This window comes from Saccopteryx bilineata, chromosome 3 (assembly GCF_036850765.1).
Source record: "Saccopteryx bilineata isolate mSacBil1 chromosome 3, mSacBil1_pri_phased_curated, whole genome shotgun sequence".
NCBI lineage: Eukaryota > Metazoa > Chordata > Mammalia > Chiroptera > Emballonuridae > Saccopteryx > Saccopteryx bilineata.
Window position 1 is genome coordinate 256565477 of NC_089492.1, and position 27910 is coordinate 256593386.

A 27910-nucleotide genomic window follows, 5' to 3' on the forward strand; every position below is an offset into this window, starting at 1 on the left:
CGCTGGTGAGCTTTGCTCAAACCAGATGAGCCTGCACTCAAGCTAGTGACCTTGGGGTCTCGAACCTGGGTCTTCAGCATCCCAGTCCGACGTTCTATCCACTACAACACCGCCTGGTCAGGCCCAACTTTTATTTCATTGGTAAAAATGCACTATACAAAAGACTGAAAGTACTAGAGCATCTTGTACATTTCCTAATCCCCTAATTTTTGTGAGCAGTATTAATGCAACAGAAGAGTAAGTATATGCACAGCAAATAAACTAGGTACTCCTACAAAACTTCCTATATAAATTAAAGCTATAAGCCTGACCAGGCGGCGGCACAGTGGATAGAGCACTGGACTGGGACGTGGATGACACAGGTTTGAAACCCCAAGCTCGCCAGCTTGAGCAAGGAGTCACTCACTCTGCTGTAGCCTCCCAGGGCCAAGGCACACATGAGAAAGCATTCAATGAACAACTAAGGTGCTGCAAGAAGAATCGATGCTTCTCATCTTTCTCTTTCCCTGTCCCTCTCTGTCTCAAATAAAAAAAGAACAAATGAAAGAAAGCTATGAGAACACTGAAGAAAATAAACATACCCTTCCTTCATCCACCTGAAAAGTACTGATGACTCTAATAAAAACAAGATTAATACATATTTCCTTTATAACAGGGCCATAGTATTTCCCAAACTTTACATTCACTCATATTTTCCTAAATGGTCAAAACATTCTGGCAAGATTTTCACAACAAATCACCCAAATACTCCACAAAAGTAGAAAACTTACCAAAACTGAGATAAAAAACATTGTAATTTGCTACTTTTCGATACCCTCAATGTATTTTATTCATGAGGAAAACACAACTTTATAATAGTTAAGACTACTTCTCCCCTGCCCAGGTAACCCAGTTGGTTATATCATCCTGATACGACAAGGTTGCAGGTTCAATCCCAGTCAGGGTACATATAGGAACAACCAATGAATGCTTAACAAATTGATGGCTCTCTCTCTCTCTCCCTTCCACTGTCTTTAAATCAATAAAAGGAAAAGAATACAAGTGAGTTTTATTTATTAGAAATATTATTCACTTGCTAGTGTTCTCAAATTGTCCTTTATTCAATCCTTGTTAGGGACAATTATTTTTGGTTAGCTGAGAATTAAGATTCTCTACATAGGTCTTTGATAAATTGACTTTTTTTGTGTGTGACAGAGAGAGATAGAGAGAGGGACAGATAGAAAAGGAGAGAGATGAGAAGCATCAATTCTTCGTTGAGGCTCCTTAGTTGTTCATTGATTGCTTTCTCATATAGGCCTTGACCTGGGGGCTACAGCACACCAGTGACCCCTTGCTCAAGCCAGATGAGCCCGCACTTAAGCTGGCGACCTCAGGGCTTTGGAACCTGGGTCTTCCGTGTCCTAGTCCGATGCTCTATCCACTGTGCAACCACCTGGGTCAGGCAATAAATTGACTCTTCACTAGGGGAGATGTCTCTGCTTCTAATGACTCCAAATTCAAAACCTAAGTTCTACTCTGTACATCAAGTGCCTTTCAAAACTCCCATAAATATTTCATACTCTTTCTACTTCCATTCTTAATAAAGTCAGTCACATTTAGCTCATATGGAATCTCAAGCTTGAAAACAATCTTAAAGGAACTAAAGTTTTAAAACCATTATGGTGATACAAAACATTTTACTTATATACTGTGGCTTAAAAGACATACCTTGCCAACTCTAGAAGCGATTTCCCATAGAAAAAGAAAGCTTCTCCACACTCATTAGCCGTCTCTCCATACTTCTTACCTCTGTAAAGAGAATAAATATGTAAGATCTGAGTTAACATCTAGTCTAAAACATTTATTTCTAGTTCTTTTTTTTGGGGGGGGGGGTATTTTTCTTAAGTTGCAAACGGGGAGGCAGTCAGACAGACTCCCGCATCTCCTGACCGGGATCTGCCCAGCATGCCCACCAGGGGGCGATGCTCTGCCGCAATCAGAGCCATTCTAGCGCCTGAGGCAGAGGCCACAGAGCCATCCTCAGTGCCCAGGCAAACTTTGCTCCAATGGAGCCTTGGCTGCAGGAGGGGAAGAGAGAGACAGAGAGGAAGGAGAGGGGGAGGGGTGGAAAAGCAGATGGGCGCTTCTCCTGTGTGCCCAGGCCGGGAATCGAACCCGGGACTCCCCCACGCCAGGCCGACGCTCTACCACTGAGCCAACCGGCCAGGGTCCATTTCTAGTTCTTTTTTTGTTTGTTTGTTTGTTTTTTTTTAAATTTTTTATTTATTCATTTTAGAGAGGAAAGGGAAAGACAGAGAGAGAGAGAGAGGAGAGAGACAGAGAGAGAGAGAAGGGGGGAGGAGCTGGAAGCATCAACTCCCATATGTGCCTTGACCAGGCAAGCCCAGGGTTTCGAACCGGCAACCTCAGCATTTCCAGGTCGACGCTTTATCCACTGCGCCACCACAGGTCAGGCTATTTCTAGTTCTTTAGTTATGACATTCCTCTAGTAACAAATCCTTACTAGAATTTGAAAAAAACTACTACTACCCTCTCTTGCTTTCCAGTTAACTTCAAAGGAACCTTGACCTAAGAAAATACATCAAGTTAATGTTGTCTCTTCCTCATCTATATATACTGTACATTCTAAATGACATTAATCTGCTACATTTATCATTAAATTATACTAATAAGAATTTCTGCTCTAAGATGGGTGTCAATATGACCTAAAATAATTAGAGGACCTTTGGCTGGGATCTAAAAAAAAGAGTAAGGCTTGTGGAAGAATATTGTGATATAGTTAAGAGTACTTTTTTCCCTCAGGAGCAAGAATGCCTGGGAAGTTAATCTCAAAAGTGTCTTAGCTTTCTCATCATCTGTAAAATGGAAATGTTAAGAAATGTTCAGGCGTTGGTTCAGTGGTAGAGCGTTGACTTGGTGTGCGTGAGTCCCGGATTCGATTCTGGTCCAGGGCACACAGGAGAAGCGCCCATCTGCTTCTCTCCCTCCCCCTCTCCTTCCTCTCTCTCTCTTCCCCTCCCACAGCCAAGGCTGCATTGGAGCAAAGTTGTCCTGGGCGCTGAGGATGACTCTGTGGCCTCTGCCTCAGGTGCTAGAATGGCTCTGGATGCAACAGAGCGATGCCCCAGATGGGCAGAGCATCACCCCCTGGTGGGCGTGCCAGGTGGATCCCGGTCAGGCGCATGCGGGAGTCTATCTGACTGCCTCCCGTTTCCAACTTCAGAAAAATACAAAAAGTTCAGACTCTGGCTAGTTGGTTCAGCATTAGAGCGTTGACCCAGTGTGTGTAGTCCCAGGTTTGATTCTGGATCAGGGCACACAAGAGAGGTGACCACTTGCTTCTCCCTCCCATAGCCACAGCTCCACTGATTTGAGCACGTTGGCCCAAGGTGCTGAGGATAACTCCCTCTAGCCTCCCACTCAGGAGCTAAAAATAACTTGGTTGCAAGCATCCCCTCAGATGGGCAAAGCATCAGCCCAAGATGGGGGATTGCTGGGTGGATCCCAGTCCAAGGGCACATGGGAGTCTTTCTCTGTATATCCCATACTCTCACTTAAAAACCATACATACAAAAAAGCTCAAACACCTACTGCTGGAACAAATTGAGTCAATGTGTATAAAACCATTTAAAACAAAGCTTAGAATTAAATACAGATTTAATTTTAGCAACTACCTAGACAGGGAAGGAAATAAAAAAAATCACACAAGTATGATATATGGGAAGAAGCAGGTACTTTATGAAGAGTAAGGAAACTGGCGCCATCCCTCAGATTTCTGTCGGAGCTGCCGCCACTTGGCCTAGCTAGACAATAAAGCTTTGATGTGTTAACGAAAAAAAGAAAAAAAAAAAAGAGTAAGGATACTGGCCCTGGCAGGTTGGCTCAGTGGTAGAGCGTTGGCCTGGCGTGCGGAAGTCCCAGGTTCGATTCCCGGCCAGGGCACACAGGAGAGGCACCCATCTGCTTCTCCACCCCTCCCCCTCTCCTTCCTCTGACTCTCTCTTCCCCTCCCGCAGCCAAGGCTCCATTGGAGCAAAGATGGCCCGGGCCCTGGGGATGGCTCCTTGGCCTCTGCCCCAGGTGCTAGAGTGGCTCTGGTCGCGACACAGAGATGCCCCAATGGGCAGAGCATCGCCCCCTGGTGGGCGTGCTGGGTGGATCCCAGTCGGGGGCATGCGGGAGTCTATCTGACTGCCTCCTCGTTTCCAGCTTCAGAAAAATACAAAAAAAAAAAAAAAAAAAAAAAAAAAAGGGTAAGGATACTGTTTTCATAGAATAAAGAATCAGCAGAAGCCATCAAAAGTAGGACCAACTACCGGCCTGAGAGTGTAGTGAGAATAACTAAACAAACTAAGCAAAAGAAGAGTGAAGGGGAGGGGAAGGAAGGAAAAAGGACCTTGGCGGGTAGCACAGAGAGCGTTGGCCCGATGTAGGGATATCCCAGGTTGAATCCCAGTCAGGACACACAAGAAAACCAACCATCTGCTTCTCTCCTCCTCCCTCCCCTCTCCCGCCTTTCTCCCTCTTCCTTTCCCACAGCCACTGCCTCAATTGGTCCAAGGGTGGCACTGGGTGCTGAGGATAGCTTGGTTGCTCTGAGCATTAGCCCAAGATTGGGTTGCCAAGGGGATTGGTCAGGGCACATGTGGTAGTCTGCCTATCTCCCCTCATCTCACTTTAAAAAAAAGAGAAAGAACGTTGGGGGAGGGAGTGAAGAGGGACAAATAACCAAGGATGGAAAATGATTTGACTTTGGGTGATGGGTACACAATATAATCAACAGATCAAATGCTATAGAAATGCTTACCTGAACCTATGTACTTTTTAAAAAACTTATTTATTTTACAGAGAAGAGGGACAGGGGGAGAGAAGGGGAAGGAACAGGAAGCATCAACTCCCATACGTGCCTTGACCAGGCAATACCAGGGTTTCAAACCAGCAACCCAAGCATTAAAGGTTGAAGCTTTATCCACTGCGCCACCACAGTAAGGCAAAACCAATGTACTTGTTTTTTGTGTGGTGGTGGTGGGAGGACAGACAGGGACAGACAGACAGGGAGGGAAAGAGATGAGAAATATCAATTCTTTGTTGCAGTTGCTTAGTTGTTCGTTGATTGCTTTCTCATATGTGCCTTGACCCGGGGCTACAGCAGACCAACTGACCCCTTGCTTGAGCCAGAGACCTTGGGCTCAAGCTGGTGAGCCTTACTCAAACGAGATGAGCTCGCACTCAAGCTGTGACCTCAGGGTCTCGAACCTGGGTCCTTCGCATCCCAGTCCTAAACTCTATCCACTGTGCCACAGCCTGGTCAGCGAAACCTATGTACTCTTATTGATCAATGCCACCCCTTTAAATGTAATTTTCTATATAAAATTTAAAAAGAAAGGAAAGGAGAGAGAAACAAACAGAAAGGACTATAATGAAGGTCATGTTTAAGGGTAGTCTATTAAATTGGGATAGTGCATCTCAAATTTTCCTCCTAAATACCCTAATGGCTAGATAGTGAGAATATTTACAGCTCCAGGAATCTAGGAGTAAGCTAAGAAGTGTTTTTTTCTGCTTAATGTTAAAAACTTAGCCAAGCCTGACCAGGCGGTGGCACACTGGACAGAGGGATGGACTAGGATGCCGAAGACCCAGGTTCAAGACCCCGAGGTCGCCAGCTTGAGCGTGGGATCATCTGGTTTGAGCAAAAGCTCACCAGTGTGAGCCCAAGGTCACTGGCTCTAGCAAGGGGTTACTCAGTCTGCTTAAGGCCCGTGGTCAAGGCACATATGAGAAAGCAATCAATGAACAACTAGGGTGTCGCAACGAAAAACTGATGATTGAAGCTTCTCATCTCTCCATTCCTGTCTGTCCCTATCTATCCCTCTGACTCTCTTTCTCTGTCTCAAAAGAAAGAAAAAAGAAAAAAAAAAAAACACAACCTTAGCCAAAACAAGTGGTGATGCAGTGGATACAGCATCAACCTGGGACACTGAAGACCTAGGTTGAAATCCCAAAGATGCTGGCTTGAGTGCGGGCACACCAGCTTGCGCATGGGGTCACCAGCTAAGCTGGAACACTCGCCCCTGATCAAAGCATGTACGAGGAGTGATAAATGAACAACTGAAACACAGACACTATAAGTTGATGCTTCTCATCTCTCTGCCTTCCTGTCTTGTTAATAAACTTAGATTTTTAATATTTTGCATTTTAAGATAACCATAAATTTTTATACAAAAATACTTAAATACTTAGCATCAGATAAAATTTGGACCCTACCCTTAGCACACCACCAAATAGCAGAATCCCAGTTCTTCAGATCTGGGTGGTAAGAGATGAAGGGGCCAGAGCCAGTTAGGGTCAAAATTATTGCAGACATCCAGGAATACATTCTAGAAGATTGTTTTAGATGTTGGGAGGGGAAGTAAGGGATTGGGAAAAGAATGGACTGATATAATTGACTGAATGAATAGAAGAAATGAAAAAGGCTTTTAATCAGAGTGAACTCCAAATCTGAAACCTACCTTCATTATAAGCACCTCTTTTAGAAGATTTTTTTGTGTGTGACAGAGATAGAGAAAGAGAGAGGGACAGATTGACAGGAAGGGAAAGAGATGAGAAGCATCAACTTTTTGTTGTAGCTCCTTTATTGTTCAGTGATTGTTTCTCATAAGAGCCTTGACCAGGGGGCTACAGCAGACCGAGCGACCCTTTGCTTATACCAGCGACCCTGGTCTCAAGCTGGTGATCCTTGTCAAACCAGATGAAGCCACAATCAAGCTGGTGACCTGAGTTTTTGAACCTGGGTCCTCTGTGTCCCAGTCCAACGCTCTATCCAGTGTGACACCGCATTGTCAGGTGGAAAAATAATCTTTTTGAACTCTTGCCCTTTCTTTCTCTCATAAAACATTTTATGATATAAATTCATTAGCAACATAGTATCACATATCCAAATACAATACTTACAAAAGACTAGCTGCTTCCTGGAATGCATTGACAGCTGCTGGAATATCCCCCATCACCAGATTTTTCTGTCCTAAACCCAATAGCTTCTTAGCTTCACTATCCACATCCAGACTGTAAGAAAAAAAAAGTTTAAGTGTCAAATATTATCTAAATCAAGTTTTTTGAAAACCTGCTACATTTAAAACAGTAATTTTTGGCCTGACCAGGTGGTGGTGCAGTGGATAGAACGTTGGACTGGGATGCGGAAGGACCCAGGTTCGAGACCCCGAGGTCGCCAGCTTGAGCGCGGGCTCATCCGGCTTGAGCAAAGAGCTCACCAGCTTAGTCCCAAGGTCACTGGCTCCAGCAGGGGGTTACTCGGTCCGCTGAAGGCCCGCGGTCAAGGCACATGTGAGAAAGCAATCAATGAACAACTAAGAAGTCGCAACGCGCAACGAGAAACTGATGATTGATGCTTCTCATCTCTCTCCGTTCCTGTTTGTCTGTACCCTACAGAGGCAGAGGCCTCTATAAAAAAAAAAAACAAAAAAACAAACAAACAAAAAACACCAGTAATTTTTTTTTTTAACAGGGACAGGGAGTCAGAGGGATAGATAGGGACAGACAGACAGACAGGAACGGAGAGAGATGAGAAGCACCAATCATTAGTTTTTCGTTTTGACATCTTAGTTGTTCATTGACTGCTTTCTCACATTTGCCTTGACCGCGGGCCTTCAGCAGACGGAGTAACCCCTTGTTCGAGACAGCAACCTTGGGTCCAAGCTGGCGAGCTTTTGCTCAAGCCAGATGAGCCTGCGCTCAAACTGGCAACCTCGGGGTCTCAAACCTGGGTCCTCCGCAACCCAATCTGATGCTGTATCCACTGCGCCACCACATGGTCAGGCTTTTGTTTTCTTTTGTGTGTGTGTGTGTGTGACAGAGAGATACACACACACAAATAAAGGGATAGACAAGGACAGACAGACAGACAGGAAGGGAGAGATGAGAAGGATCAATTCTTTGTTGTGACACCTCAGCTTTCATTAATTGCTTTCTCATATGTGCCCTGATGGGGCGCGGGGGCCTAGAGCAGAACAAGTGACCCCTTGCTCAAGCCAGCAACTTTGGGCTTCAAGCCAATGACCTTAGGGTCATGTATATGATCCCACGCTCAAGCCGGTGACCTCAGGGTTTTGAACATGGATCCTCTGCATCCCAATCCGATGCTATACCCTCTGCGCCACCACCTGATCAGGCTAAAACAATAATTTCTTTAAGGTTATGAACTATTCTGGAAGGCTTAGCTAATTCATATTTTATAAAAGCAAAAGAAATCTGAAAGAAACCATTTTGAGAAATAGAATAGGCCCTGGCTGGTTGGCTCAGTGGTAGAGCGTCGGCCTGGCGTGCAGAAGTCCCGGGTTCGATTCCTGGCCAGGGCATACAGGAGAAGCGCCCATCTGCTTCTCCACCCCTCCCCCTCTCCTTCCTCTCTGTCTCTCTCTTCCCCTCCTGCAGCCGAGGCTCCACTGGAGCAAAGATGGCCCAGGCGCTGGGGATGGCTCCTTGGCCTCTTCCCCAGGAGCTAGAGTGGCTCAGGTCACGACAGAGCGTCGCCCACAGGGTGGATCCCGGTCGGGCGCATGCGGGAGTCTGTCTGACTGTCTATCCCCGTTTCCAGCTTCAGGAAAGAAAAAAAAAAGAGAGAGAGAGAAATAGACTAGAATAATTTTGCAGAACACTGGGCTTGGGATGATGGACAGACATACAGTAAGTGAGATATGATAAGCACCAATTTTTCATTGCATCACTTTAGTTTTTCACTGATTGCTTTTTCATGTTCCTTGACCTGAGGTGGGTAAGAGGGGTTGCAGCAGAGTCAGTGATCCCTTGCTCAAGCCAGTGACCTTGGGCTCAAGCCAGCAACGATGGGGTCATGTCTATAACCCTACTCTCAAGCTGTTGAGCCTATGCTTAAGCCGGCGACCTCGATGTTTCAAACCCTAGTCCTCAATGTCCCAACTTGAGGCTCTATCCACTGCGCCAGTGCCTGGTCAGGCAATTATTTTCTCTCTTGAAGGTCTGCATTTGTCAGGCATGTTGTATACTGAGTAAGAAACAGGCTTAGCCTGACCAGGCGGTAGCGTAGTGGATAGAGCATCGGACTGGGATGCGGAGGGACCCAGGTTCGAGACCCGAGGTCACCAGCTTGAGCGCGGGTTCATCTGGTTTGAGCAAAAGCTCACCAACTTGGACCCAAGGTCGCTGGCTCGAGCAAGGGGTTACTCGGTCTGCTGAAGGCCCGCGGTCAAGGCACATATGAGAAAGCAATAAATGAACAACTAAGATGTTGCAACGCACAACGAAAAACTGATGATTGATGCTTCTCATCTCTCTTCATTCCTGTCTGTCTATCCCTGTCTATCCCTCTCTGACTCTCTTGGTCTCTGTTAAAAAAAGAAAAAAAAGAAACAGGCTTATTAAGTAACTTCAATTCTAGTATTTTAATCCAATGAAAAAACATGAACATATTGTCTGGACTCCATACTTTAAATTACAGATAAGTACCTTAATATTCAGTCTTGTTACCTTATATTAAAAATAATGAAACTGATTTGTCCACATGGTCACTGCACTGGAGTCCAGCAGTCCAAAAGGAGGAAACCCTTTAAGCTCCTAAATATTTTCTCATTTATTTATTTTGGCAGAGACAGACAGAGAGAGGGATAGATAGGGACAGACAGATAGGAAGGGAGAAAGATGAGAAGCATCAATTCTTCGTTGTGGCACTTTTGTTGTTCATCAGTTGCTTTCTCATATGTGCCTTGACTGTGGAGCTACAACAGAACAAGTAACCCGTTGCTCTAGCCAGCAACCTTGGGCCCAAGCTGGTGAGCTTTGCTCAAACCAGATGAATGGCGCTTAAGATGGTGACCTCATGCTCTCAAACCTGGGTTCTCCACATCCCAGTCTGAAGCTCTGTCCACTGTGTCACTGCCTGTTCAGGCTGCTCCTAGAAATTTTAGAAGTCAAGAACATTCCCTGTGACTGACCAGGCAGTGGCACAGTGGATAGAACGTCAACTTGGGATGCTGAGGACCCAGGTTGAAAACCTGAGGTTGCTAGCTTGACAAGGGGTCACCAGTTTGGCTGGAGCCCCCACCCCCTTGTCAAGGCAAATATGAGAAAACTATCAATGAACAACTAAGGTGCTGCAACAAAAAATTAATGCTTTTCATCTTTCTCTCCCTGTCTGTCCCCTTCTGTCACTTAAAAAAAAAATCTCTATGTATAATATGGTTCATTAGGACCTGTTGTGTCCCTGGACATTTTTTGTTAACTAATTGAGTAAGAAAATTATGAAATATTGGAGTGAGGGTATTTGTCTTGGCAACTTCTGGATACTGGTTCCATTGTAGGTATAAATTACACAAAAATAAGAATCTAGGAAAGAATGTCCAGAGAAAGAATAAGATTTTTCATGAAAGTACTGAACTTGATCCTGAAAGAAAATAAACAAACAGCAATTGAAGCAACTGAGCAGTCTTGAAGACAGAAATCCAGATACAACTCAGACATCAATGTGAACAAAATTTAGGTCAACTACGTGAAACATTGTATGTACCATAAGATGGCTTTAAATCAAGTCAAGTATGTGTAAGTTGTAAATAATAATAATAAAAAGCTGTGCCAAATAGCTCAGTTGGTTAGAGCATCATGCTGAAGCTCAGAGGTTGCCAGTTCAATCCCTGGTCAGGGCACATACAGGAACAGCTTGATGTTCCTATCTCTGTCTCTCTCTCCCTAAAATCAATAAATGAAAATTAAAATAATAATAATAAAACTGACCTCAAGTTATATAGCTCTTATAATTTATGTTCAGATATAAATCTGTGCCATGTAAATAATCTTACCTCTCCGCTTTCTCTGCAGAGGTAGAAGGAGCAGGAGCTTCATCTTCAATTCTGTAATGAAAAATTAAGGGGGAAAAAAAAGTAAAAATGGAGATTATAAACCTGAAAATTAAATACATTATGAAATAGATAGACATAAGAGGTTCATTTATTAAAAGCCCAACAGTGTACTAAAATCTTAATATTTATTTGTTATCACAGTCTGGGAGCCACAGGGAGTTGCTCCATCCACCAAGAAGGCTGCAGAGGGAGGAGGTTCTTACACTAAGCAAGCTAAAAGATGAATGGACAGCCTGACTAGGCGGTGGCACAGTGGACAGAACGTCAGACTGGGATGCAGAAGACCCAGGTTCGAGACCCTAAGGTCGCCAGCTTGAGCGCGGGCTCATCTGGTTTGAGCAAAAGCTCACCAGCTTGAGCCCAAGGTCGCTGGCTTGAGCAAGGAGTTATTCGGTCTGCTGAAGGCCCGTGGGCAAGGCACATATGAGAAAGCAATCAATGAACAACTAAGGTGTTGCAACATGCAACGAAAAACTAATGATTGATGCTTCTCATTTCTCCATTCCTGTCTGTCTGTCCCTGTCTATCCCTCTCTCTGTCTCTGAAAAATAAAACACTGGGGGAAAAAAAATGAATGGACAGAGCCCAAACTCACCAAAAGCTAGCAAGATAACTGGATAGGAGAAAGCTCTCCACTCCCTATCCCTATAAGAACCTTGAGCTTGAGCAGGAAGGAGAGACAGTCTTTGAGACAATAGCCCACCATTCTTCCAGGTCCTGGCACCTGAATATAAAGCTTTCCTTTTGCGCCAGCACCTGTATCAGGATTTTGACTTTTGTTGCAGTAGGCAGCCAAACCTGTGTTTACTGGTTACTTACATATCAAGTTTACCTGTACTCATCAAATATCTGTTAAAAACTTATTTGCGGCCCTGGCCGGTTGGCTCAGCAGTAGAGTGTCGGCCAGGCGTGCGGGGGGGCCCGGGTTCGATTCCCGGCCAGGACACACAGGAGAAGCGCCCATTTGCTTCTCCACCCTCCCCCTCCTTCCTTTCTGTCTCTCTCTTCCCCTCCCGCAGCCGAGGCTCCATTGGAACAAAGATGGCCCAGGCACTGGGGATGGCTCCTTGGCCTCTGCCCCAGGCGCTAAGAGTGGCTCTGGTCTCGGCAGAGCGACGCCCCGGAGGGGCAGAGTATCGCCCCCTGGTGGGCGTGCCGGGTGGATCCCGGTAGGGCGCATGCGGGAGTCTGTCTGACTATCTCACTGTTTCCAGCTTCAGAAAAAAAACAAAAAACAAAAAACAACTTATTTGCTAAGCATTAAGTATACTATAAACAAGACAGTCACATACTAGGTCTAAATTTGTGATCAGATGAAAGAGAATAGAGTATTTTTGTTATACTAGAATACCTGCATTCCTAATAAACCCCATGTTCTACAAAACTGCTCACCAAAAGGTTTTTTTTAAAAAAAAAAAGTTTAGCAGAACATTCTTTTTTTTTTTAATCCTAATAAATATCTTTAAAACATTTCATAATTGCCTGACCAGGCAGTGGCACAGTGGATAGGGCATTGGCCCTGGACAATGAGGACCCATGTTTGAAACCCCGAGGTCACAAGCTTGAGCACAAGCTCACCAGCTTGAGCGTGGAATCATGGACATGATCCCATGGCCGTCAGCTTGAGCCTCCAGATCATGGCACATATGAGAAAACAATCAATGAACACGTAAGGTGCTGCAATGCACGGATGCTTCTCATCTCTCACCCTTCCTATCTGTCTCTCTCGCTAAAAAAAAAAATTCACAATTGTGTTTACTGAAAAGGTCTAAAAATAATGACCAACTCAATAGCAGTGAGATCCTTGAACACCCTGACTCTTCCTGAAAATCTATTTCCCATTATAGAGAACCAAGACTCCACTGATAATCAATTCTAAGTTGGAGCAGAGAAAGTTCAAAGGTGAGTCTGAGACAATTCATGCCAGAAAGCAACAAAGCTTTACCTAATCCTATTTAGGGTCATATCATTCGAAAAGGAAATTATAAATCAAACAAATATAGGAATCCCAAACAAAGCATAGGAAGAGTCCTGTGTCCCGTTTTGGCAACTTTTCTATATGGTTGACGTTTCACAGTATTTTCAAAAAATTACTGAAGTACACTCAGGAACCAACCCAAGTAAAATCCCAGAAGACAACTCTGGTTGGATAGTTTGCTTGGGTAGAGTGCTGCCCCAAAACAGAGGTTGCCCATTAGATTTCAGGTCAGGGCACAAAGGAATAGACGGATGTTCCTGACTCTCCCTCTCTAAAGTCAATAAATATTAAAAATAAATAAATAAAATCCCATTGGCCAAAAAACAGGACAATTTGAGCTTAAACAAAGATAATTAACTGCAAAGGATTGAAAAAATGCAAATATGTTTAAATCTATGAGTTCTCAGCAATACAAAAGCAAGATACTTGTTAGCCATCTTTGGAGAAAAATTGGAGAACTCTGCATTATTTTGAAAATTGGTAAATAGCCAAGACCAGATGGCTCAGTTGGTTGTTAAGAGCTTTGTCCAGAAGCTTAGAGGTTGCTGGCTGAATCTCCATTCAAGACATATACAGGAACAGATTTATGTTTCTTCTTTTCTCTCTCTAAAATCAATAAAAATATAAGTTGGTAAATAAAGAATTTACCCTTTCTTTACTATACAACTATGTCTCAGGTAGGGTTTTCGTTGTTTCTTAAAAAAACAAAAACAAAACAAAACAAAACAAAAAACAAAAAAAAACCAACAACAAAAAAACATTTTTGAGAGAGAGACAGAGCAGGGGGAGGAGCAGGAAGCATCAGCTCCCATATGTGCCTTGACCAGGCAAGCCCAGGGTTTTGAACCAACGATCTCAGCTTTTCAGGCTGACACTTGATTCACTGGGCCCCTACAGGTCAGCCTCAGGTAGATTTCCAAACAGGGATTACTTAAATTACTGCTTAGGAACCCAATAGATATTGACACCATTCACTTCGTATGAATTTAAATCCTTGCCATTTTTACCTGTGCCATCATTGGTGTTCACCTATATATATCTCAAAGGCAATATTCAGAGGCAACATTGCTACCAAGTACCTGCACCTCAGAAGCACATTAGATTTGAAGTACATACAGAAAAACCTGGAATAAATACAAACTATAAAAGATAAAATGGTTTTCCCTGCTAGAAAATTACTGAAAATTCCTCAAAAGATAAAAAAGCACACAACAAACATAACTGAGTTGTTAGTTTCTCATACCTGGACTTTCTTGTTTAGCTATACTTATAAAAATAGATATGTAGGGGCCTGACCTGTGGTGGCGCAGTGGATAAAGTGTCAACCTGGAAACGCTGAGGTTGCCGGTTCAAAACCCTGGGCTTGCCTGGTCAAGGCACATATGGGAGTTGATGCTTCCTGCTCCTCCCCCCCTCTCCTCTCTATAATGAATAAATAAAATCTAAAAAAAAAAAAAAAAAAAAAAAATAGATATGTAGGCCCTGGCTGGTTGGCTCAGCAGTACAGTGTCGGAACGGTGTGTAGAAGTCCCTGATTCAATTCCCAGCCAGGGCACACAGAAGGGCCCATCTGCTTCTCTACCTTTTCCCCTCTCCTTCCTTTCTATTTTTCTTTCTCTCCCACAGCCAAGGCTCCACTGGAGCAAAGCTGGCCCGGGCACTGAGGATGGCTCCATGGCCTCCGCCTCAGGGGCTAGGATGGCTCTGGCCATAATGGAGCATTGCCCCCTGGTGGGCATGAATAGATCTGTAATATATACCTAGATGAAACAAATCAATAATTTAAAAAATTACTCGCCTGACCTGTGGTGGTGCAGTGGATAAAGCGTTGACCAGGAAATGCTGAGGTCGCCGGTTCGAAACCCTGGGCTTGCCTGGTCAAGGCACATAAGGGAGTTGATGCTTCCAGCTCCTCCCCCCTTCTCTCTCTGTTTCTTCTCCCTCTCTCTCTCCCCCCTCTAAAAATGAATAAATAAAATGAAAAAAAAATCTTAAAAAAAAAATTACTCAATTCAGTAAATAAATTTAAAGAGATTTTAGTATTTACTATTTGCTAAGCATTAGAAACAATCCCAAAAACACATAAGCAGAAGAGACAGCTGGTTTAGAAGAACAGAAAAAGGCTGAAGAGATTAGACGAAAGGCGGGGACTAACTATACCAGAGTCTGAGTCCTAGAACACACCGTGTTTCCCCATGTATAAGACAAACCCTTTCCCGAAAAACTTTGGGTCTAAAAACTGGGTACATCTTATACAGTGGTTGTGCATTATTTTAACTTGCACTTTCCACTTGCGTGCTTGTTTTTGCACTCATTTGTTGAAGACAGTGATTTATCATCAGACACAGATGAGGACAAGCTAGCTAATGGATGGGAGTTTTGACAGTGATCCGGAGGAGTTGTATGAATTTTATGATGAATAAAACTTGAGTTTGGCCCTGGCCAGTTGGCTCAGTGGTGGAGCGTCGGCCTGGCGTGTAGAAGTCCGGGGTTTGATTCCCAGCCAGGGCACACAGGAGAAGCGCCCATCTGCTTCTCCACCCTTCCCCCTCTCCTTCCTCTCTGTCTCTCTTCCCCTCCCGCAGCCGAGGCTCCGTTGGAGCAAGGATGGCCCGGGTGCTGGGGATTGCTCCTTGGCCTCTGCCCCAGGCGCTAGAGTGGCTCTGGTTGCGGCTTCGCAGCCCGGGAGGGGCAGAGCGTCGCCCCCTGGTGGGCGTGCCAGGCGGATCCTGGTCGGGCACATGCGGGAGTCTGTCTGTCTCTCCCGGTTTCTAGCTTCAGGGGAAAAAAAAAACACAAAAAACAAAAAACAAAACTTGAGTTCAATAACTGTATGTAATAGTTTCTTTTAAATTCCGGGCCCCAAAATTACAGTGTGTCTTATACATGAGGAAATACAGTACTTTAGAGATAAAAAGTTGTCAGTTACTTTCAGTAGTATCCAAAATCCTTACTTCCTAATTCCTAATCCTTTTGTATTATACTGGTCTACAAATCTGACAAAAAGCCCTGAGGAATGGGATGAAAATAGTATAGAAAATAAGCACAGCACAGCCTGACCAGGCGGTGGCGCAGTGGACAGTGTCGGACTGGGATGTGGAGGACCCAGGTTCGAGACCCTGAGGTTGCCACCTTGAGCACAGGCTTATCTGGTTTGAGGAAGGCTCACCAGCTTGAGCCAAAGGTCACTGGCTCGAGCAAGGGATCACTTAGTCTGCTGACACACACACCCCCGCCCCCCACGTCAAGGCACATATGAGAAATTAATCAATGAACAACTGAGGAACTGCAATGGAGAACTGATGTTTCTCATCTTTCTCCCTTCTTGTCTGTCTGTCCCTATCTGACTCTTTGTCTCTGCCACAGGAAAAAGAAAAAAAAAAGCACAGCCTGGCCTGTGGTGGCACAGTGGATAGTGATGACCTGAAACGCTGAGGTCACCAGTTTGAAACACTGGGTTTGCTGGGTTAAGGCACATACAACAGCCTGACCAAGCACTGGTGCAATGGATAGAGTGTAGGACTGGTATGCTGAGGACCCAGGTTTGAAACCCCGATGTCACCAGAATAAGCAGTTTCATCCAGCTTTAACAGGGGCTCACCAGCTTGAGCGTGCAATCATAGACATGAACCCAAAGGTTACTGCCTTGAGTTCAAGGTCACTGGTTTGAACAAGGGGTCACTCACTCTGCTGGAGCCCCCGTCAAGGCACATATGGGAAAACAACCAATGAATAACTAAGATGCCACAAGGAAGAACTGATACTTCTCATCTCTCCCCATTCCAGCCAGTTTGTTGGTCTGTCCCTCCCTCCTTCTCTCTTACTTTAAAAAGAAAAAAAAAGGCATATATGACAAGCAGCTATGAGTTGATATTTCTCATTGCTCGCCCCTCTCTTCCTCTTTGTAAAATCAATAAATAAAATCTAAAAAGAAAGAAAATAAGCAGACTTCACGGCTAGAGCCACGGATGAGGTACAATTTGAAAGGCAGTACTTTTAGGACATCTGCCCAGAATCCTGATATGGCCCATTAGCTTTATCCACAACCACTTTCTGCTGCAGCCATTTATGTTAAAATAGAGGTTATTCTGGCTCTATCTGAGGAGCACTGAGTTCCTCAAATTACCTGTGGTTGAAGGATCAGATTTTTTATTTCCAATGTTTAAAAGATGGGGTTTCTATAAAATATAACAGAAATGTGAGTAATGTCCAATTTATTTCTAGTTCTGACTAGGTGGGTCAATGGATTAAGAGTTTAGTGCTTCCACGCCAAGGTCACGGGTTCAATTCACAATCAGGGCACATCCAAAAATCAATCAATGAATGCATAAATAAGTGGAACAACAAATTGATGTTTCTCTCCCAAAATACAAAAAAAAATTATTGAATTAGAATAAAAATTACAAACTGATATTCATGTCCTATCTGGGTCACAGACACGTTATCCAGTTATTTTTTTATGTTAATCATAATAGTTCTACATTTAAAACTATGAAAGTATCACAAAGAAATGGGGATTTCTGGCCTGACCTGTGGAGACACAGTGGATAAAGCGTGACCTGAAACACTGAGGCCAGAGGTTAGAAACCCAGGGTTTGCCTGTTCAAAGCACATATAGGAGCCTGACCTGTGGTGGCGTAGTGGATAAAGCGTCAACCTGGAAACGCTGAGGTTGCGGTTCAAAACCCTGGGCTTGCGTGGTCAAGGCACATATGGGAGTTGATGCTTCCTGCTCCTCCCCCCTCTCTATAATGAATAAATAAAATCTTTTAAAAAAAAAAAAAAGCACATATAGGAGTTGGTACTTTCTGCTCCTTTCCCCTTCTCTCTCTTCTCTAAAATGAATAAAATTTTTTAAAAATGTGGATTTCTGCCTCTTATAAAAAATTATGTAAAACATAAAATAAAAGAGTACTAGTGCCTGGCCTATGGCGGCACAGTGGATAAAGCGTCAACCTGGAATGCTGAGGTCACCAGTTTGAAACCCTGGGTTTGCCTGGTCAAGGCACATATGGGAGTTAATGCTTCTTGCTCCTCCTCCCTTCTATCTCTCTCCTCTCTAAATTGAATAAATAAAATCTTTAAAAAAAAATACTAGAAGCCCTGGCCAATTGGCTCCATGGTACAGCATGGGCCCAGGGTGTGGAAGTCCTGGGTTCAATTCCTGGCCAGGACACACAGAAGATACCATCTGCTTCTCCACCTCTCCCTCACCCTCAGGTATCTTCTCCAGGCTCTAATGAATCATTGGCCTTGGGTTCTGAGGATGGCTCCATGGCCTCGCCTCAGGCACTAATCTGTAGCCAGGCAATAGAGCAACTGCCCGATGGGCAGAGCATCAACCTATAGGAGGTTTGCTAGGTAGATACTGGTAGGGGACATGTGGGAGTCTGTCTCCGCCTCCCTGCTTCTCACTTAAGAAAAATAAATAAATAAACAAACTATGTCCTGAGAAGGAATGATCTCTAAGATATACTAAGTCAGGGGTCCCCAAACTTTTTACACAGGTGGCCAGTTCACTGTCCCTCAGACCGTTGGAGGGCCGGACTATAAAAAAAACAACTATATGGCCTGACCTGTGGTGGTGCAGTGGATAAAGCGTCAATCTGGAACACTGAGGTTGCCGGTTCGAAACCTTGGGCTTGCCTGATCAAGGCACATATGGGAGTTGATGCTTCCTGCTCCTCCCCTTCTCTCTCTCTCTCTATCTCCCCTCTCTCTAAAAATAAATAAATATTTAAAAAAAAAAAAAACAACTATGAACAAATCCCTATGCACACTGCACATATCTTATTTTAAAGTAAAAAACAAAATGGGAACAAATACAATATTTAAAATAAAGAACAAGTAAATTTAAATCAACAAACTGATCAGTATTTCAATGGGAACTATGGGCTGCTTTTGGCTAATGAGATGGTCAATGTCCAGTTCCATATTTGTCATCGCTAGCCATAACAAGTGATATGACGTGCTTCCAGAGCTGACGCGTGCATCCCACGTTACCGGAAGTAATACTGTACATGACTTCGTGCTTTGCGGCGCATACAGTACTCCAGGAGCACAGGATGCGGATGCTGACCACCTCTGAAAGAGGTGCCTCCTCTCACTGACCACCAATGAAAGAGGTGCCCCTTCTGGAAATGCAGCAGGGGCTGGATAAATGGCCTCAGGGGGCCACATGCGGACCGTGGGCCCTAGTTTGGGGACCCCTGTACTAAGTGCTCAGAAATGTGTCATAAAAGCCACTATAAAGTATCATTGGGGAATATGTATAAATCCCTAACACTGGATAACTGTTTGACTACGGAATAAGGGTTGGAGAGAACTTTCACTGAATTTTTAGTCAGAAAGAGTATTTTCTATTTAAAATAAAAATTAAAATAAAAAAGCCTGATGGTGGTGGCACTGTGGGTAGAGCGTCCACCTGGAACACTGAGGTCCCAGGTTTGAAACCCCAAGTTCTCTGGCTTGAGCATGAGGTCACTCTGTCATCTGGCCCCTCTGCCCACAATGTATGAGAAGCAATCAGTGAACAACTGAAGTGAGGCAACTACAAGTTGATGCTTCTCATTGCTCTCCCTTCCTATATGTCTGTCTCTCTCTCAAAAATAAATGAATAATAAGTAATTAAGTAAATAAATGAATAAATAAAAATTTAAAACTCAGCCCTGGCCACGGTTCAAAACCTTGGGCTTGCCTGGTCAAGGCACATATGGGAGTTGATGCTTCCTGCTCCTCCCCCTTCTCTCTCTCTCTCTAAAAAATCAATAAAATAAAATAAATAAATAAATAAATAAAACAAAACCCTCAGCCCTGGCCAGTGGCACAGTGGCCAGAGCATAGGCTTGTGTCAAGGTCATGGGCTGGATTGAGAGTTTGCCTGTTGGAGCCCAATTCAGGCCAAGGCACATATGAGAAGCAATCAATGATAGCACAAGTAAGTAGAACAAGATAATTGTCTCCCTTTTTGTTTTTTAATTTTTATTTATTCATTCATTTTTTTAGAGAGAAGAGGGAGAGAAGAGAGAGAGCGAGACAGGAGACAGAGAGAGAGAAGGGGGAGGAGCTGGAAGCATCAACTCCCATATGTGCCTTGACCAGGCAAGCCCAGGGTTTTGAACCGGCGACCTTAGCATTTCCAGGTTGATGCTTTATCCACTGTGCCACCACAGGTAAGGCTCCCTTCTTGTCTTTCAAAAAAAAAAAAAAAATCAATGGGGGGAAAAAACACCTTTTCTTTGAAATTAGCTGCCAATATGGCCTACATTCTCATGCATTCAACTTGAGATGAACAGCAAATGCTTACTTAAGGGGAGAATTGACTACTAAACCCACCATTTCATTTTCCCTTATCTCAGGGGTTGGGAACCTTTTTGGCTACGAGAGTCATGAACGTCACATATTTTAAAATGTAATTTCGTGAGAGCCATACAACTACCTATGTATGTTATGCATTATCCAATAAAAATTTGGTGTTGTCCTGGAGGACAGCTGTGATTGGCTCCAGCCACCTGCAACCAGGAACATGAGTGGTAGGAAATGAATGGATTGTAATACATGAGAATGTTTTATATTTTTAACGTTATTAATTTTTTTATTAAAGATTTGTCTGCCAGCCAGATGCAGCCATCAAAAGACCCACATCTGGCTCGTGAGCCATAGGTTCCCGACCCCTGCTATCTGGTCTACTAGTCTTTACATAACAAACTGCAAAATACTGGTGACTGTTTAAAAATTAGAAGAGGAGCCCTGGCCGGTTGGCTCAGCGGTAGAGCGTCGGCCTAGCGTGCGGAGGACCTGGGTTCGATTCCCGGCCAGGGCACACAGGAGAAGCGCCCATTTGCTTCTCCACCCCTCCGCCGCGCTTTCCTCTGTCTCTCTCTTCCCCTCCCGCAGCCAAGGCTCCATTGGAGCAGAGATGGCCCGGGCGCTGGGGATGGCTCTGTGGCCTCTGCCTCAGGCGCTAGAGTGGCTCTGGTAGCAATATGGCGACGCCCAGGATGGGCGGAGCGTCACCCCTGGTGGGCGTGCCGGGTGGATCCCGGTCGGGCGCATACGGGAGTCTGTCTGGCTGTCTCTCCCCGTTTCCAGCTTCAGAAAAATGAAAAAAATTAGAAGAGGAAGGTGGAGTCCAGAAATTTTTTTAAGTGAGAAGGACAGACAGGGACACACAGGAAAGGAGAGAGATGAGAAACATCAACTCATAGTTGCAGTACCTTAGTTGTTCATTGATTGCTCTCTCATATGTGCCTTGACTGGGGCTCCAGATGAGCCAATGACCCTGTGCTCAAGCCAGTGAGTTTGGGGTTTCAAACCTAGGTCCTCAGCATCCCAGGCCAATTCTCTATCCACTGTACCACCGCCTGATCAGGTGGGTACAGAATTTTTCTCTCTCTAGGATTGGGAACAGTGTTATCCAGCGCTGGTAGGGTACTACAGCTGGTCAGAGCGTCATCCAGAAGCATTAAAGTTGAAGGTTCAATCCCTGAGTCAGGGCACATAGAAGAAGCAACCAATGAATGCATAAGTAAGTGGAACAAATCAACGTTTCTCTCTCTAAAAAATTAATAAAGTTTTTGTCTGATCAGGTGGTGGTGCAGTGGATAGAGATTTTAAGGCTGCAGAAGATCAATTATAAAAACCTTTCTCTGTATAACGGAGAAAGCTAAATTCTAAATTGCACAAAAATAAGATCCCTAAAAAATAAGGGACAATTGGGAAGTTAAACCTACTAGATAGAAAAGACTTTGTTTTTCTAATGAACGGAGTGTTCCCTTCACTATTCAAAGAATACCTCGTCTTGAGTGGCACTGCGCCGCTTTCAAAGCAGTGGTATCTTCTATCATTCCCACCAGTCATTCTACTACACTTCGCGCATACTACTCTTCATACAACCTAGCAAACAAACACCGCTGCCAGTGAGGAATGCTCCATGCAGCGCAAGGCGAAGATGCTTCGCATTCGGATGAAGTCCCAAAAGCAGTCTCTCTCACTAATATTCCCAGAGTCCAAAGAACCACGATGCACTCCACCACAGGCCGAAGAACCTGGTTAGTTCCACGCAAAAGGACACGAGGTGAGCGAAGCGATTGGGTGGAACAGGGTTCTCCAAACCCCACTGCGGAAGTCCTAGGCTCTCGCTGCATAAACCCAAACAATGGAAGTTTTCCCGCCTCCTCAGGGCTCCGCCCCCTGCTCCAGAACCGGCGGAGGCTAGCGAGCACAGCCACAAGGCCCCGCCCCCGAGAGGCTCCGCCCACTCCAGCCCCACCGGTCCAGCCTCTCCTGCAGGTTTTCCTCTTCTTTTGGCGCCAAATCTCTATTGGTTATTTTCCCGGGTTGTTTAGGAATCCTGCTGGAGGCGTGTGCCAGGAGTGCGGGGACTGTAGGGCTTTAGAGGCACACAGGCGCGTTAGGGCCCCGCCTCCCCACGGATAGCCCAGGGCTAGGGGAGGAAGAAGAGGGGCTGGCGATTCCGCCAGCCGCCGCTGCCCCCGGCAAGATGGCGGCGGCGAAAAGCGGGGCAGGGGGCGCCAGCCAACCGGCCTAAGTGCTAATACGCGAGGCCCTCTTCAAGAGGTGGGCTTCTCCATTGTTCAAGTCCCCCCTCCGACAACAACGGTTGTTCAATGGGAGGCAAACCCTCCACTCCACCGGTCTCCCCTCCCGGGGAGCCTCAGTCTGCCACCCCCTCCTCGCGGACTGGCCAGTGACTCAAGATCTCTGTGGTCCCGCTTACTTGTCGGCAGAAACCAGCTCCGCAGCGATGGCGGCAGTAGCTGTGGACTCTGCGTCCATCGTTCCCCTGAGATGGTGGGCCGCCGAAGGGAATACAACCTGTGAGAAAGGGAAGAACTAGAAAAGCCAGAGACTTACAAGAGGACAGAAAATGGCAGATTGGAGACCCCGCGCGGCTGAGCCCTTTTATATATCAGGGCCCTTAGCCCCGCCCATCCACTTCCGGATCCTCCCCCTCTAGTTTAAAGGGCCAGAATTCAGCCCAGTCTAAACCAAGAGCACCACCCACTCACGCTCGCTTCTGGGTGCGCTTAATACCTTTTCTCCCTGGCCTGCTTTCCCCCAAAAAAGCAGCTTCCAGCTTCTCTAGCAAACAACGTAAAGACTGGAATTTTGTTACTAAAACTCCTCACTGGGCGTCAGCCAGCGGCTTCCACAGAAAGGGAAGCTGGTGCTGCTCTGCATACTTGGATTGAAGAGCCGAGGGGCTGTTTCCGGCCCAGATAAACTGGGAGGTGTTTGAGACTTGTCTTCGTCCTCGCAGTCGTAACGGATGGACACGCAAGAGTCGAGTACGGGTACAGTACCAACGGCTAGAACTGATCTCGGTGAGAGACGCGTGGTTGTGAGCCTCAGCAACCGTTGACGAAAAAAATTGCTACTCTAGGATTGGCTATCGCTGAAACTACCGCGCTTCATTCAAAGCTCAGTCCTGCGGCGGGACGCGTCTGGCTCCTCCCTATGGGCCTGCCCACTTCGACTGGCCCAATCCGCTGATGCTATCCTCTTAAACTCTACCCAGGCTCCAGATCTAACTCATTTAGTGTTCCAGCTCTTTGCCGTTCCCTCATTGCTAAGATTTTGCCTACTACGTGCGAGGAGAGTACTGTGTTTAGACACTTAAAAGTTATTAGCAATCTTATTTAATCTTAACGCTACTAGTCATATCGGTGTTACCAATCCCATTTGGTAGAAAGAGAAACCATGGTTCAGTGAAGGTTTAACTTGCTCAGAAAGTTGCAAGCCGAGTCGGTAATGGAAAGCAGTGCGCCTCATTTCCTACAGCTGAGTAGAAGATAACTGGCAGGCTGAAATGGCTGCACTTCCCCACACCTAGAGCATCATCCATTGCGTTCCACCATGGCCTTGCCCACAGTGATCAGAATAGGATTTTACTTACCTCGAGGTTCAGGCACAGAGGTAAGCATTCCCGGGGAGGCTTCTATTAGTCTCTAAAGGCTCAGGCACGTTGAACTTGATCTGTAGAGGAGTAGTGGATAAATCGTCCACCTGGATTGCTGAGGTTGCCGGTTTGAAAACCTGGGCTTGCGGAGTCAAGGCACAAATGGGAATTGATGCTTCCTTCTCCTCTCCCCCCTTCTCTCTCTCTCCTCTCTATCTAAAAATAAGTAAATAAATAGATAGATAGGTAAATAAAAAATTAAATAAAATATTAACAACAACAACAAAAGGCTCAGGCAGGTTGAAATTTTGGGGGTTATAGAACTGGACCTGAAAAATGTCAATATCTGTGGCAAACAAACAGGCAACTTCATGCCTGACCTGTGGTGGCGCAGTGGATAAAACGTGGACCTGGAATGTTGAAGTCACTGGTTGGAAACCCTGGCCTTACCCCAGTCAAGGCATATACCAGAAGCAACTACTGAATTGATACTTTCTCCTCTCTCTCTCTCTCTCTCTCTCTCTCTCTCTCTCTCTCTCCCCCCTTTCTAAAATCAATAGTCTTCTTTAATAATTCTTATTTAATCATATTAAACCCTGGCCGATAGCTAAGTTGGTTAGAACATCGTTCCAAAGAGCAGAAGTTGCCCGTTTGATTCCCGATCAGGGTACATACAAGAGTAGATGGATATTCCTGTCTCTCTCTCCCTGTCCCCCTTCCTCTCTAAAAGCAATAAAATAAACATTAAAAAATAAATAAAAAATCATCTAATGAATGCAGAAATAAGAAGAAAATCTGTTTCTCTCTCCCCTCACCTTCCTCCCTCTCTAAAGTCAATCAACAAATTTGATTTTCGGTGAGGAGAGGGGAGATAGACAGACTCCCTCATGTGCCCCAACCGGGATCCACCTGGCAACCCCCATCTGGGGCCAATACTTGAATCAACAGAGCCATCCTCAGTGCCCAGGGTGACCCTTGAGCCAATTAAGCCACTGACTGGAGGAGGGGGGAAAGAGAGAAAAGGGGGAGAGGGAGGGTAAGAGAAGCAGATGGTCACTTTTTTTTTTTTTTGTGGCCGAGACAGGGAGAATCAGAGAGAGGGACAGACAGGAAGGGAGAGAGATGAAAAACATCAATTCTTCGTTGCAGTTCCTTAATTGTTCATTGATTGATTTCTCATATGTGCCCCGACCAGGGGGCTACAGCAGATCGAGTGATCCCTCCTTGCTCGAGCCAGCAACCGTGGGCTCAAGCTGGTGAGCCTTGCTCAAACAAGATGAACCCGCACTCAAGCTGGCGACCTCGGGGTCTCAAACCTGGGTCCTCCACATCCCAGTCCAACACTCCATCCCCTGCGCCACTGCCTGGTCAGGCAGATGGTCACTTCTCATGTGTGTCCTGGCCTGAATCAAAGCTAGGAATTCTGCATGCTGGGCTGACGCTTTATCCACTGAACCAACTGGCCAGGGCCTAAAAAAATTTTAAATGCATGCTGAACTGTTTAAAAAAATAATAATAATAATAGCATGAATAGCCTGCCCACGCAGTGGCGCAGTGAATAGAGCATTGGCCTGGGATGCTGAGGACCCAGGTTTGAAACCCAAGGTCACCTGTTTGAGCACAGGCTCATTGGCTTGAGCATAGACTCACCAACTTGAGTGTGAGGTCAACAGGCTTGAGTGTGGGATCATACACAGGACCCTATGGTCGCTGGCTTGAACCCAAGGTCACTGGCTTGGCTGGAGGCCCCCAGTCAAGGCACATATGAGAAAGCAATTAATGAACAGCTAAGGTGCCACAACTGTGCGTTGATGCTTCTCATCTCTCTCCCTTCCTGTCTGTCCCTCTGTCTCGCTAAAAAAAAAGGAGGGGGGAGCAAATACAAATTATATTCAAGCCATGGCCGGTCGGCTCAGCGGTAGAGTGTCGGCCTGGCGTGCGGGGGACCCGGGCTCGATTCCCGGTCAGGGCACATAGGAGAAGTGCCCATTTGCTTCTCCACCTCCCCCCTCTCCTTCTTCTCTGTCTCTCTCTTCCCCTCCCGCAGCCAAGGCTCCGTTGGAGCAAAGATGGCCCGGGCGCTGGGGATGGCTCGGGCGCTGGGGATGGCTCCTTGGCCTCTGCCCCAGGCGCTAGAGTGGCTCTGGTCGCAGCAGAGGGAAGCCCCGGAGGGGCAGAGCATCGCCCCCTGGTGGGCGTGCCGGGTGGATCCCGGTCGGGCGCATGCGGGAGTCTGTCTGACTAGCTCTCCCCGTTTCCAGCTTCAGAAAAATACAAAAAAAAAAAAAATTATATTCAAACATCATAGATCATTTACAAAAATGGGCCATATATTAAGCCTCAAAGAATTCTTAAAAATAGCCTGACCAGACAGTGGCACAGTGGATAGAGCATCAGACTGGGATGCGGAAGACCCAGGTTCGAGACCCAGAGGTCGCCAGCTTGAGCGCAGGCTCATCTGGTTTGAGCAAAAGCTCACCAGCTTGCCTGACCTGTGGTGGCGCAGTGGATAAAGCATTTGGCCTGGAATGTTAAGATCACTGGTTCAAAACCCTGGGCTTGCCTGGTCAAGGTACATATGGAAGCAACTACTGAGTTGAGGCTTCCCCTTCGTCCCCACCCCTTTCTCTCTGTCTCTCTTCTCTCTCTAAAAACCAATAAATAAAATCTTAAAAAAAAAAATCACCAGCTTGAACCCCAGGTCGCTGGCTTGAGCAAGGGGTTACTCTGTCTGCTGTAGCCCTACGGTCAAGGCACATATGAGAAAGCAATCAATGAACAACTAAGGTGTCGCAACGAAAAACTAATGATTGATGCTTCTCATCTCTCTCCGTTCCTGTCTGTCTGTCCCTATTTATCCCTCTCTCTGACTCTCTCTCTATCTCTGTAAAAAAAAAAACAACCCAAAAATATATCATTATCATATAGACTGTCTTCTCCAACCACAAATTTTATTGCATTGCAAATTAACTTTTGTTTATAGTATAAATAGCATATTATAAATTGCCCTTGGGTTTAAAAAAATCATGAAGTTAACAAATGCTTAGAACTAAACTCAGTGATAATGAATACGTTACATGTCAAAAGTCATAGGACACACACCTGACCTCTGGTGATGCAATGGATAAGGCATCACCCTGGAATGATGCTGAGGTTCCTGGTAGGAGACCCAGGCTTGCCCAGTTAAGACACATATGAGAAGCATCTGTGAGTTGGTGTTTCCTGTTCCTCCCTCCCCCCTGCCTTTCTTTCTTTCCTCTCTCTAAAATGAAAAAAATTAAATCTTCAAAAAATTTCATATGAAATAAAGCTACATTTAGATGAAGAAATCCAGCACTTGCCTGATGGTGATGCCTGATGGTGATGGCGCAATGGATAGAGCATCGATCTAGCATGCTGAAGACCCAGATTTTTTTTTTTAATTTTTATTTGTTCCGAGACAGAGCGAGAGTCAGAGAGAGGGATAGACAGGGACAGACAGACAGGAACGGAAAGAGATGAGAAGCATCAATCATCAGTTTTTCGTTGCAATACCTTAATTGTTCATTGATTGCTTTCTCATATGTGCCTTGACCACGGGCCTTCAGCAGACCCAGTAACCCCTTGCTCAAGTCAGCGACCTTGGGCCAAGCTGGTGAGCTTTTTGCTCACACCAGATGAGCCCGCGCTCAAGCTGGCGAGCTCGGGGTCTCGAACCTGGGTCCTTCCTCATCCCAGTCCGACGCTCTATCCACAGCCCCACCGCCTGGTCAGGCCTGAGCGCCCCCCCCCCAGATTTAAAACCACAAGGTCGTTTGCTTGAGCAAGGGATCACTGGCTCCACTGGAGCACCCCCCGCCCCGACAGGGCATGTATGAGAAGCGATCAGTGAACAACTGATGTGACTCAACTATGAGTTGATGCTCCTCATTTCTTTCCCTTCCTGTTTCTCTCACCAAAAAACCCTTCTATGGCCTAACCTGTGGTAGCGCAGTGGATAAAGCGTCGACCTGGAAATACTGAGGTCGCCGGTTCAAAACCCTGGGCTTGCCTGGTCAAGGCACATATGGGAGTTGATGCTTCCAGCTCCTCCCCCCTTCTCTCTCTCTCTCTTTCTCTCTCTCTCTC

At 45.6% G+C, this 27910-nt stretch overlaps 1 protein-coding gene across 2 annotated transcripts in view; it reads right to left on the reverse strand.

Moving 5' to 3' along the window:
* Window positions 1–22779, reverse strand: part of NASP (nuclear autoantigenic sperm protein) — a 37104-nt gene extending 14325 nt beyond the window's left edge. For both annotated transcript variants that reach the window (XM_066269307.1, XM_066269306.1), the window contains exons 1-4: window positions 22622–22779; window positions 10845–10895; window positions 6952–7062; window positions 1708–1788 (exon numbers count right to left, since the gene is read on the reverse strand). In XM_066269307.1, the coding sequence (XP_066125404.1) occupies window positions 1708–1788; window positions 6952–7062; window positions 10845–10895; window positions 22622–22680 (302 nt within the window). In that variant the 5' untranslated portion in view covers window positions 22681–22779. The remainder of the gene's footprint in view (window positions 1–1707; window positions 1789–6951; window positions 7063–10844; window positions 10896–22621) is intronic.
* Window positions 22780–27910: the final 5131 nt, after the last annotated feature.